Source organism: Onychostoma macrolepis, chromosome 20 (genome assembly GCF_012432095.1).
Source record: "Onychostoma macrolepis isolate SWU-2019 chromosome 20, ASM1243209v1, whole genome shotgun sequence".
NCBI classification, from domain to species: domain Eukaryota; kingdom Metazoa; phylum Chordata; class Actinopteri; order Cypriniformes; family Cyprinidae; genus Onychostoma; species Onychostoma macrolepis.
The window spans coordinates 22,938,348-22,950,204 of NC_081174.1; the positions used below are offsets into that span (position 1 = coordinate 22,938,348).

The window sequence follows — 11,857 nt, forward strand, 5'->3', positions numbered from 1 at the left end:
TGACAGGACTCAATTAGATACTCTATTGGCAGTTAGAGCTCCTGCTGAACCTACCGGGAGGAAAACTATCTCTGCATATGGTTTCATTAATCATTAAGTCATTATGTTTAACTGTTAGATAGACATCACTCTTAAAGACATCTAACAACCCGAGTGGAGTTTGGCAAACAGCAGTTAATGGACTAAGATCCTGACGAAAAAGATTCTCTGGTCTGATGAAATAAACGTTAAACGGCAAGCAGTGTGACTAAAATGGCTCAACTCCTGGCTAATACCATACCTACAGTGAAACATGGTGATAGCAGCTTCATGCTGTGGGGATGTTTCACTTAGAAAATAAGCCTCAAGATTACAGATCACAGTCCATTTTGGCAACTTAAACAGAAAAAGCAGCAAGTGTAGCGTTTCATTCTTAAAAGGCTGTACTTTTGAAATAGCATGCTTCTAATTAAGAGCTGAAATTAGTTTCTTAATCATATTCAAATATTAAAAAGGTTAAACACCAAAGAACACTGCTGTCCATTCATTCGGGTTTAGTAAAGCATGAACAGCCCCGCGTTTTGAGCATATATACATTTTGGTAGTATATTAGGAAAGGATAGATCCATCTTTTCTTTTAAGGGTTAAAAAATCCTATAACATCCATGGAATATGATGAATTTGGATGGTTTGTAAATCTTATATTACTATCATCTCGATGTATAATCTCAGTGCATTGCCACAATGCAGAGTCAATTTACAAACGACATCAATAGTACAAAACTCTGCACTAAAACAGCAAGCACAAACAATTTATCTCCTTCATCCATGGAATTCCTACTAATGTAGTGAAGGGGGGCGGGGGGGATCTCTAGCTGATTAATGTAAGCTGCTGTAAAGCTGTTTATTTGGTGCCAGAATTGTGCCAATTTGTCATTGTAAATCTACTAATGAGAGTGAGGCGGTCGGAGGACGCTGAGTCGGTAACAGCTGGTTGAGGAGGTGATGCAGTGAGGGGTAAGGCATCCGCAGGAGCTCCCTGATATAAGCCACGGTCGCCATGGCAACGCTGGGGGAAATTAGGTGTTAAAGGAGTATCTTGTTATGCACAAAAGCACAATGCACCAGTAATTTGGTTTTACTTTGAAAGTTACAGTAGATATCCACAATCATCTGAGTGTGAAAACATTGCATGCTTGATTGTTTTTATAGTATGTCATGATATATCAGACACAATATTATACTATAAAAAACATTGTAGCTTGTATGTGTGTGTGTGTGTGTGTGTGTATATATAAAATGTGTGACAGTGTGCGATTTAAATATTCAATTTAATATTTAATGTTTTTTAACTTTTAAATTTACTATGAATGCATGCTGTCCCACCAGTTAGATTTACTGTAATATCAGTTAACCGTAAAATACCAAAGCATAAGTTTTAGCAGCCTGCTTTAATAACACCTTCTTCCCAGCATCTGTATGTGGGACTGCAGCTTCAGCGCCCTGGGTGGAATTTAGAGACAGAATGATGATTTCAAAGGAAGCTTATTCAGCTGTAACAATCCGATGAGGAATTCGGTCTCAGGTGCTGGTGGAAGTTTGCAGTCGGTCTCTGAGCAGAGGGGATTTTCTAACCTCTTTTTATTTCCTTTAAGCTTCACTGCATCTAACAAAAAAATCATTAGCAGTTGCGAAATGTGTTGATTGTGTATATACTGTATACATCAAATAGATAAATGATTTTAAGAATGGGTTTAATGACATTATAACTGCTGTATGATATAGTATTTTTTTATTTACTCACCTACTAACATTATATTTTGACAGCATATTCTACGTAGATGCTGAAGGACCATAAAAAACACTTTGGATAAATAATACATAATATATTAGGATATTTTAACAGGATATTTTGTAATATTAAGTTGTGAAAACATATTATTATTATTAATACATAAGAAAATAGGCATTTCATTTGTATAAAGAAAAACGAACGCATGCTTCCTCCTTAGTTTTGTAGGATGTACTGCTCTCCATGTGGCCTGAAAATAGTCGACTGGTGTGGGTGAAAATTATGACTATCTACAAAACAGCAGCTCTATCATTAACCTGTCAAAGTCATTGTGGTCAGAGTTCTGTGAAGCATCGCCATTCAAATGCAGAAACTATCACGCTGTTATTATACTGTGCTCCCAACTTTTGGAGGTCGTTCGTGATATGATATCAGATGTGAGGATTTTCTAGGCCCTACAGGGAAGTTCATCAGATTTCAGCTGGTGGATGGGTCTATCACGAAACTCTTCTGGGCTGGTGCACCGAAGCCTTTGCAGAGGAGAGTGATTAGTCCTCGTCTGGGCTACGTAATGTACCAGAGAGTTGATGCTACAGTCACATTTCCATGGGTTGTCGTGCAGAAACACCTCTTTTAAACCTGAATCAATCAGAGATGTGATTAACATGTTACACTTAACAGATAAGAATAAAGAATTATTTATATTTATGTTTTCTACCACAAAATAGTGTTACATCCTCTTTTCTGCTAGCAATTATGCTAATTAGATCATCTAGATTTTTCCATTTATTTTTAGCTTTGATATATTTAGAGTTGCATTTTTAAGATAAAATGATAAAAATGTTCCATTACATTGCACTCCATCTAGCTCAAAATGACTGAAAATGTTTACTACGGAAGGCCAAAAATCAAACTTGATTTTTCCATTTATTTTTAGCTTTGATATATTTAGAGTTGCATTTTTAAGATAAAATTTTATAAATGTTCAACTACAGCTCAAAATTACTATGGAAGGCCAGAAATGAAACATGTTTGAGGGTCATGGGCCAAAAGTAAATGTCACTTTATATCCAGCTATATTATTATTATTTTTTAAATCAACTTTACATTTCAATTTCAAAAATGTTAAAATAAAAATGGTAACTAAAAAAGAAGATATTCATGTATGTGTTTTTCTTCTTTTTCCTATTTGTTTTTGTGATACAACAGTGAGGGCCAAATCTCTGGTCTAGCTGAACGCATAAGCATGTCTTATGTAAACAGCCCCTAAGAAATGAGTCTGATCGGGGTCGGAGGAATCTGAAACTAGCCTAACAATTTGTGGTTGTCTTAAGCCGGGCGCACTGATTTTTAATAGTTCTTTACGATTGTTGCTTGTCAAACTGTACGAACATGATGATCATGTCACACTGTGGGATCTCAGTTGTCATTAATGTCAGACTGTACGACAGTCAAGACGCGTTAAAAACACTGTCAGAATTTCGTTGCAAGTAAAATCTGATCGCAACGGCCATTAATAGGCTGTCAGTGTACATGTCAAACCAACGGTCAAAGACTACAGAATTTAACCTAGGATTATAAGAATCTTTCAGAATTTTCAAAATTTTTCTCAGACGAACAAATCATGGCCAAAATCGCACAGCGTGAGCTGGGCTTTAGAGCTGATAGCCAACTAGTCATTAATGCAACCCACACTCTAGTCATTTTTAAAAGTCCTACTTCTTACCTTGCATGTTGGCTAACATGTTTCCGTCAATGGCATGAAGCCGATTCCCACTTAAGCCCACGTGAGTAAGTTTAGGTGTGTGGCGGAACACGTCAGCTGGCAAACTCTCAATTTCATTCTTTCTCACATAGAGCTCCTGTAGATTGGAAAGACCTTCTAGCGTGGCCGCGTTAAGTGTGGAGAGAAAATTGTTGTCTAGCACCAGCATCTCAAGACCAATCAGGGGCGCAAAGGTCCCAGCTTGGATACTCTTCAGCTTGTTGTTGTCCAAATTAAGAAAAAGCAGCTCGTCAAGTCCGACAAAGGCTTTGGGTGAGATGCTTTGGATGTGGTTCAAGGCTAGATCCAGGACTTTGAGGGCAATCAGAGGCTTGAATGTATTTGGTGGGAGAGCAGTGAGGGTGTTCAGGGGCAGATCCAGCTCTGAGAGGTTCCTCATGCCAATGAACATGTTAGGTTTCAGACTAGCTATCTGATTCTGGCCCAGCATGAGAAAGCGTAGGTTTAGGAGATCTTTGAAGCCCTTCACTGGGAGTTTGGACATTCGGTTTCCTTGCAGATTCAGAAGCATCAGTCGCTGGGCACCAGCAAATGCTTGAGGGTGTATTGATTTGATTGAGTTTCGCTCTAAGTTTATGCTCTCGATTTTAGGCACGGAGCTCAGGATGTTGGCTGGGAGGTCCTGCAATACATTTTCACCTTGAAAATAAACAAAAGGAAGGGAAAGAGGTGGGCTTAATAAGTGGTGCTGAAGTAAACATCACTATGCTCATAGTTCACCCCAAAAAAACCCTGAAAATTCTGTCATTAATTACTCACCCTCATGTCGTTCCAAACCCGTAATCTTGAGAACGCAATTTTTGATGAAATCCGAGAGCTTTCTGATCCTGCATAGACAGGAATGCAACTGAAATGTTCCCAGGCCCAGAAATGTAGTAAGGACATCGATAAAACAGTCCATGTGACATCAGTGGTTCAACCGCAATTTTGCAAAGAAAACAAAAATAACAACTTTATTTAACAATTATTCTCCCCCGAGTTACCATCTTCTGCCATTTTGGAGAGTACCCAACACATGTTCTCCTTCAGCAGCACCATGCGCATGCGTTGTTTACATCCAGAGGAAAGCACATGCATGCGTCGTGATACTCTAAATAATGGCGGAATATGGTTATTAGTTAATGGTTATTTTTATTTTCTTTGCGCACAAAAAGTATTCTCGTAAAATTGAAGTTGAGCCACTGATGTCACATGGACTGTTTTACTGATGTCCTTACTACATCTCTGGGTCTGGGAACATTTCAGTTGTGTTGCTGTCTATGCAGGGTAAGAAAGCTCTCCGATTTCATCAAAAATATCTGTGTTCCAAAGATGAACGAAGGTCTTATGTGTTTGGAACGACATGAGGGTGAGTAATTAATGACAGAATTTTCATTTTGGGGTGAACTATCCCTTTAAGGTAAGGAATTTAAACATACAATAGTTTTGAGTTCCGGGAGTAAAAATCACATTCATTTTATCCATGGAGGAATTGGTTTTTAATTAATAACTTAAAGGAGAAACCTGAGGGAAAAATACTTCTGGAACAAATGGAGCTGAAAAAGTGGACAGGCACCATTGCACTCTATACAGTCTCAAATTCTGCAGCTAATTTACATAGATTTTGAATGATGAACCAGAGCTTTAGTTAGAGACCAGAATATCATAGAGACATAAGGGTATGTTGAGGCAGTTTTGAGGCAAGCACCTAGCAGCCACCCAAAATACCCTAGCAAGTCCCTAGCAACCACACAAATCACCCTAGTAACGCTCTAATATCCATTTCAAATATCTTAGCAATGGCCTTACAACCGTTCATAACATCCTAGTATTATTGTGGTAACTATCATCTACATCTTCTTCAGAAGATTAAAATATTCAATTAAAAGAATAGCACTCTTTTAATTTGTCCATGCTTCATTATAATAGTACACAAATTACTACACAAGTTTTAACTAAAGCGAGAGGTTTGGGTATGAGCACTGGGTCAGGAATAATAACTAATGGACTAACAGTGTAACCATAGTAACCGTCAAATTACCATAATTACAGTAATAATTCTAACTAATGTAAAACATTAATATATGAATACTGAATTTCCTTTAAGTGCACGTTGCTTCAGTGTACTTTCAAATTTGTCATTGTTATTTTCTGATCACAATATAAGATGTTTGTCTGTTGTTTCCTGTCTTTATGACCCGAAAAGTAAAAAAAAAAACAATATACACTGAACAGTCCGGCTAACCACAGTAGGCTGGTGCAGGTTTAAGCTTTTTTTTATATAAATTTTTTATATCATGTTCTTAAATAATAATAATATATATACATTATGTTTTTTAAATGTACACTACTGTTTAAAGTTTTGAAGTTGGGAAAATACTTTCAATGTTTTTGGAAAACACTTGGGGTCTCTTATTCACGCCAAGACCGCATTTATTTATAAAACAATAATGTTGTGAAATATGAATACATTTTAATAAAAAAATTGTTTTCTATTTAATATATTTCAAAATCTAATTTATTTTTGTGACATCAAAGCTGAATATTCAGCAGCCATTGCTACTAACTTTAGTGTCACACGATCCTTCAGAAATCATTATAATATGCTCATTTAGTGCTCAAGAAACATTTCTTATTATTATCAATGTTGGAAATTGTTGTGCTGGTTAATATGTTTGTGGAAACTGTGATACATTTCATTTCAAGATTCTTTGATAAATAGAAAGATCAAAAATTAAACATTTACTGTCACTTTTGATCAATGTAATGCAGCCTTGATAAATAAAAGTATTAATTTCTTTCAAAAGAAAAAAAAAGGTACATTTTTGTTCGAGTATGCAGTGTAATATGGCTACATGAAGATCCATGATGTATGAAATGTTTAATTTATTATATATTTTCTTGTTCCTTTATATTTTGTCATAGGGTTACCACTATCACTAAGAACATTTCCTCAAAAAACAAGACTGCAGTCTCTGCTCACCCATTTTAAGGATCCAAGTGTCCAGAGGGAGTTTGGGTGGGATGCTCTCAAGTCCCTTCTTCTGACAATTGACTTCAGTCTTTTCCATACTGGATTTCTGGCTGCATTTACAAGCATCGGGGCAGTTTTCAATGGCCTCCGCAACCCACATCCACAGCACGGCTAACCCTGCAACCAGCTTCATATCCCTGAAAACACACAGAGCCAGTGATTTAATTATGCCATAATCCTACTGAAAAGAGCATTAGGAGTATTACTGCAAAAAGAAACCCGCATATCGCCTCAAAACGAACATAATGTTTGTATTAGATGCAAATTACTCATGCAGACTTACCTTGTGACCAGATGCTTAATAGGACTTCAGCGTCTAAATACAAAGCTGCTGTTTCACGCAAAGCTAGCAGTCTGTCTGTGCTCGGACTGAAATGAGCCGAAATGTTTGCCCCTCTAGTAAAAAAGTGCAAGGTCTGTAAAAACTCCCAGCACAGCAAGTTGGTGAGAAAAATGACATGCACAGATCATGACAGGTTCCCTGCCAAATGAACTCCCGTGTCCCTAGAGAGAAATGTGCGGGCATGTGTTTTTGCGTGGGTGTGTGAATTCACAGGGCACATTATGCACGGCTTTGATTGTTTAACTTGGCACAGGTACGGTCTGGTTGATAGCAGATTGATGTCACTGTTATATCAGTCAGCACACATGATAATAGGGCGGGTGGGTGAGGACTAGTGATCGGTGGAGGCTCCACAACCGCTCTGCCCTCTGAGAGCCTGCTGAGCTGATAAGGACAAGGACCTCATACATCTTCCCCCTTGGGCTTTTCTTGGCATTGTCCGCCAGGATTAACAGTAAGAGCGAGTCACAGTTTCTCAGTTTCTCGCTAGCATCATCAGTGTCACTCTCATTTTACGCTTTGAAAGAGGAGGGCTGGCTGCAGGAAACGCACAGACCTCTAGAGATGTTATTATGGCTGCGTCTTTAAGTTTGACGTGTCTGTTCACCGAGATGATTTTATTGCGCGATAAAGACGAAATCTCTTTCAAGGCCCGCCAACAGCAACACAATATGCAAGCCATCTGGAGCAGCATAATTATAATTTCTCCATGCTCAAAGCTGAGAAAAAGCGATGCACCGCCTCTCGCCACCCAAAAAGAGGAGCAGTCAGAGCTGATAAAAACCGTCTGTGTGATTCTGATTAATAGCAATGTGTTAATGCTGCATCTGTTCTTTAACCATTATTAATTTCTGTATCAAGTAAACAAACAAAAACAGCTAGATAAATCAAAGTTTGAAGTGCATTTCATGCTTGCTTTCAGTGGGTTTGTGAAACAGTTATACATGCACACTACTTTCAACATCAGTGAACTCCCTCCCACCACCAATCAGATGGATGTGTTGCTATAAAATTAAACTGCATCTTGCATGCATTTCTCAGAGCACTACAGCTTCGCTCTTATGCTCTGTCAGCGATGCCAAAGAGTACCAAAGCTGGATAAATTCCTATAATTTCCAGTGCTGTAATAAATTTCAAATGGACTCTGTCAACAGCGGCATGCTGCAGTCAAGAACACAAAGATTGAAGACAAAACCACATATTACTAGAGGTCACATACTCTCAGATTTATGTCCACCTTCAATGCTTGGGTTCTATTAAAAATGCCCATCTTGCTCTGTTTGAGAGGAAACAATGGGTAACCTTTTATATCAGTCCCTGGCGAGTTATGATAAATGCACTTGGCTTGGAGTGTGTAGCCTCTCCATATGCAAATATGAAACACAATTGAGCAAATATTTGACTCGATTTCACATGAAACATCATTTGACTTCAATCGAATGGGTTTTCATACAGTCACCGAAATTATGTCTTTAAAACAATTGTTCAAATTTGCTAAACTCTTGCGAAATTGTCACGGGAAAGAAGAAAAGCCTAGTTTAAAAGTTAGAAGCACTTCACACAGATCCAGGCTAACAGATGTTGTCTCTAATAAAGCACAATTTAGCATGACACTAAAACCAATTAGCTTTCTAATGCACACATTCATGGGTACTTCATTTGTTGCGCACTGGCCAAGGAATGAAATGGTTTCATGCATCAGTCACTTTGTCATTTCCCTTGATGAGGGAAGTGATACTCCGACACCAGATCCTTCACCCCAGGAGCCCAAAATAAACATCCTTATGCCAGCTGACCTATCACAGAGCAAGCCCTACATCAATTGTGCATCACATTGCTGACATCTAGTGCTAGACTGTAGCTAATGCATAAGAATCAACACTGATGAGCCTATAAGCGCCTGTTCCTATACTCATCCATCACGCATCCGCGAGACTACAGTATGGGGACAGACCCTAAATAAAGGAATACAAGTGTGACAAATTAATGTTTACTCACCCTTTTCCTCCGTGGAACACAAAGGGAGGATTTCTGAAGAATGTGTGCTTCTGTCATTCATAGTGACCACGGATGTCAAGCTTCAAAAAACGATACAAAAAAAAAAAAAAAAGATTGCTGTAGCCTACTAGCAACCGACTGGCAACAATGGATTATGTGGCCTAACTAGAGCTGGGAATCGATTCTAAAAAGAATCGATTCCGAGGCGTTGGGAATCGAGAGTCGATTCCAAAGGTTGGAATCGATCCCATCAAGAGGAATCGACTCCTCATTCAGAGCTTTTTTCAGTTCAACAAATAAGTTTATCTATGGGTGCCTCTCAAATGGAAGGCTGCATCCTACACACATTTAAATTCACGAAAATACTGAAAGAAAACTGAAAGAAAACGAGTCGGTACTGAGATCAGAATTTGAGGATGCAGCCTTCCGTTTGAGAAGCACCATCTCCCTCATGCTTATATATAAAATATCTATTTCATTTTTATATTTACCCTTCGCCTCATGCTCGCTAAAAGTGATTAAGTCTGATTCGTTTCCACGAAAAGTTTCTTTCGGATAGTTTTAATGAACCAGTTAAAAAAATAATAATTATTATTCAGGGGCTATTTTACGGTGGAACTGGCTTATGTCCACAATTTACAGCGCTGCACGACAGAATAGATCATGACGTGATTGAGGATCTTATTTCCATCTAAAATACTATTTATTTCTATCAGCCAATGATTATTCTAAAAGAAAACGTCTCGAGCAGATCAGTGGCCGAGCATCTGATTGACAGATAAACCACGAGCTCTATCAGTGTTATTGTTAATGTTCTGGTTATTATGTTTCAATGTACAGTTTGTTAATTTTATACAAAGCATAGAGTCAAAGTAAACTTCATCATTCAGCTGAACTATGCACATTTATTTTAGACACTTCATGTCTTGTTCAATTCATGCGATAACATGGCCTTGCTGAGCAGTGAGCTATGACTAATTTCACGGGCAAAAGCAGACAAAATTACAATTTAAAAATCAATCATATAGCTATAGAAATGTATTGTCATTTTTTACAAATAAAGCTTCATATTATGAGAAGGATACTTTTTACGACCTTTATATCCTGCAGTCATGGCGAGATTATAAGGTTCCTTCGATCTAAAAAAAAAAAAAAACAAGAATAGAAAAAGAATCGAAAACAACAGAGGACTCGATTCCAAAAATTTCGGAATCTTACAGCCCTAGGCCTAACTAAACTTCGACATTTCCCGCCCAAATTTACTGTTTCAATATGAGGCTATGTCAGAAATTAAAGAAAAGTGCGCGTAATCCGAATATTCTTAAACTTGGGTCGCGGGAACATAAATGGTTAAACATGGGAAATATAAAAAAAAAAAAAAAATACAAGCGCTGACATTCATTTAACACGTTCGCTGAACTTGAATTTACATATTTCTCGCATGACATTGTTGTCATGCTCTGCTCTTGCTGCACACAAAAACGCACCTGTATAGACACAAAACATGTATAGTCTGATTCACGAACAAATGACTCTTGTGAATCGGCTAATTAAAATGAATCGTTTAAAAATCACCAAATTTGAATCAGTCTTACGAATCATCCACTGAATGAACTAACCAATCTGTCAGAGTGGCTACTGAATCAACAAGTGATTCACTTAAGTAACGTCCTTTTAACAGCCACCAAGTCTGTCAATGAAATTAGTATGCCCCAAATGTAGAAATATGGAAAAGAATGTACAAAGGAATGACATTTTTTTCTTCATTAAAATGTTTTTGATTGGTCGCAAAGTAGTTGGAAAAGTTTGGGAACCCCTGCTCTAATTAACCAATTGCATGCCATCTTTGAAATGTTCAGTCAATAAATAACTAACACTGCAATATTACTAGATGACAACAACACTATACATTGCCAAGTGTAGTATATCACTCATGGTTTGCCTAACTACAACGTGCCATCAATGAATAGTTATCATGGGGCTTTCTAATGCTGAATGTCCACCTTCATTCATTCTTAAGAAAAGATTGGCTTTGTTGGGCTCTAGTCTATACCTGCAAAGCCATCAGTTGTTCAAAAGCACTTATTTCCTGCTCAGTCTGTGTGCTTTGTTGATATGACAACCTTCAGAGCTGAGAAACAGCTGCTGTACTGAACAGACTGCGTAAAACGCTTTAAAAATATATGTTTTATTCCTAGATTGAAACACTGTTCATGTTAACAGCTATTTAGTCAGTATACACACACACATCTGTATATTAAAAATCCACAGATTCAACATAATTACTTGCATAGATGAGAAAGTACTGATTCTTTCTCAAGATGACACTATACACATCTCCCTGATGGGTCACTAAGTTTTTACCATTCTGTTAGCAAATATGTTAGCTCTTATTTGAATTACAAGCCATATTAGCATACCATCATAACAATTCAGTCCCTAGAGAAATTAAATTGTAACATAAAGAATCCATTTAAGGGAGATAATTGAAAGCATGTTAATAATAGTATTAAGTACTGAAAATGTGGGGTCAATATGTAAATGAGTTGTTTATGTTAGTATCTACATAAAAGTTTGGCATAAGAATGAAGGTTTGCTTCTCAGATGTACAGGTGCTGGTCATATAATTAGAATATCATCAAAAAGTTTATTTATTTCACTAATTCCATTCAAAAAGTGAAACTTGTATATTATATTATATTATATTCATTCATTACACACAGACTGATATATTTCAAATGTTTATTTCTTTTAATTTTGATGATTAGAGCTTACAGCTCATGAAAGTCATAAATCAGTATCTCAAAATATTAGAATATTACTTAAGACCAATACAAAGAAAGGATTTTTAGAAATCTTGGCCAACTGAAAAGTATGAAAATGAAAAGTATGAGCATGTACAGCACTCAATACTTAGTTGGGGCTCCTTTTGCCTGAATTACTGCA

At 37.2% G+C, this 11,857-nt stretch overlaps 1 protein-coding gene across 1 annotated transcript; it reads right to left on the bottom strand.

Annotated features, from left to right (window-relative positions):
• Window positions 1-1,630: 1,630 nt before the first annotated feature.
• Window positions 1,631-10,253, bottom strand: si:dkey-1j5.4 (insulin-like growth factor-binding protein complex acid labile subunit). Its single transcript, XM_058756199.1, has 4 exons — window positions 8,912-10,253; window positions 6,520-6,707; window positions 3,498-4,196; window positions 1,631-2,410 (listed from the first exon to the last, which is right to left on the bottom strand). Exons 2-4 carry the CDS (start codon window positions 6,701-6,703, stop codon window positions 2,220-2,222), a joined length of 1,074 nt encoding a protein of 357 aa, XP_058612182.1. The 5' UTR covers window positions 6,704-6,707; window positions 8,912-10,253; the 3' UTR covers window positions 1,631-2,219.
• Window positions 10,254-11,857: the final 1,604 nt, after the last annotated feature.

Excerpts from the sequence above, each read along its gene's own strand:
- si:dkey-1j5.4 (XM_058756199.1), bottom strand. The coding sequence starts at position 6,703 with ATGAAGCTGGTTGCAGGGTTAGCCGTGCTGTGGATGTGGGTTGCGGAG. Across the intron at positions 4,197-6,519 it reads CACTTGGATCCTTAAAATGG|GTGAAAATGTATTGCAGGAC; the intron begins GTGAGCAGAGAC and ends TTTATTTTCAAG. Across the intron at positions 2,411-3,497 it reads CATGTTAGCCAACATGCAAG|GTTTAAAAGAGGTGTTTCTG; the intron begins GTAAGAAGTAGG and ends TGATTGATTCAG.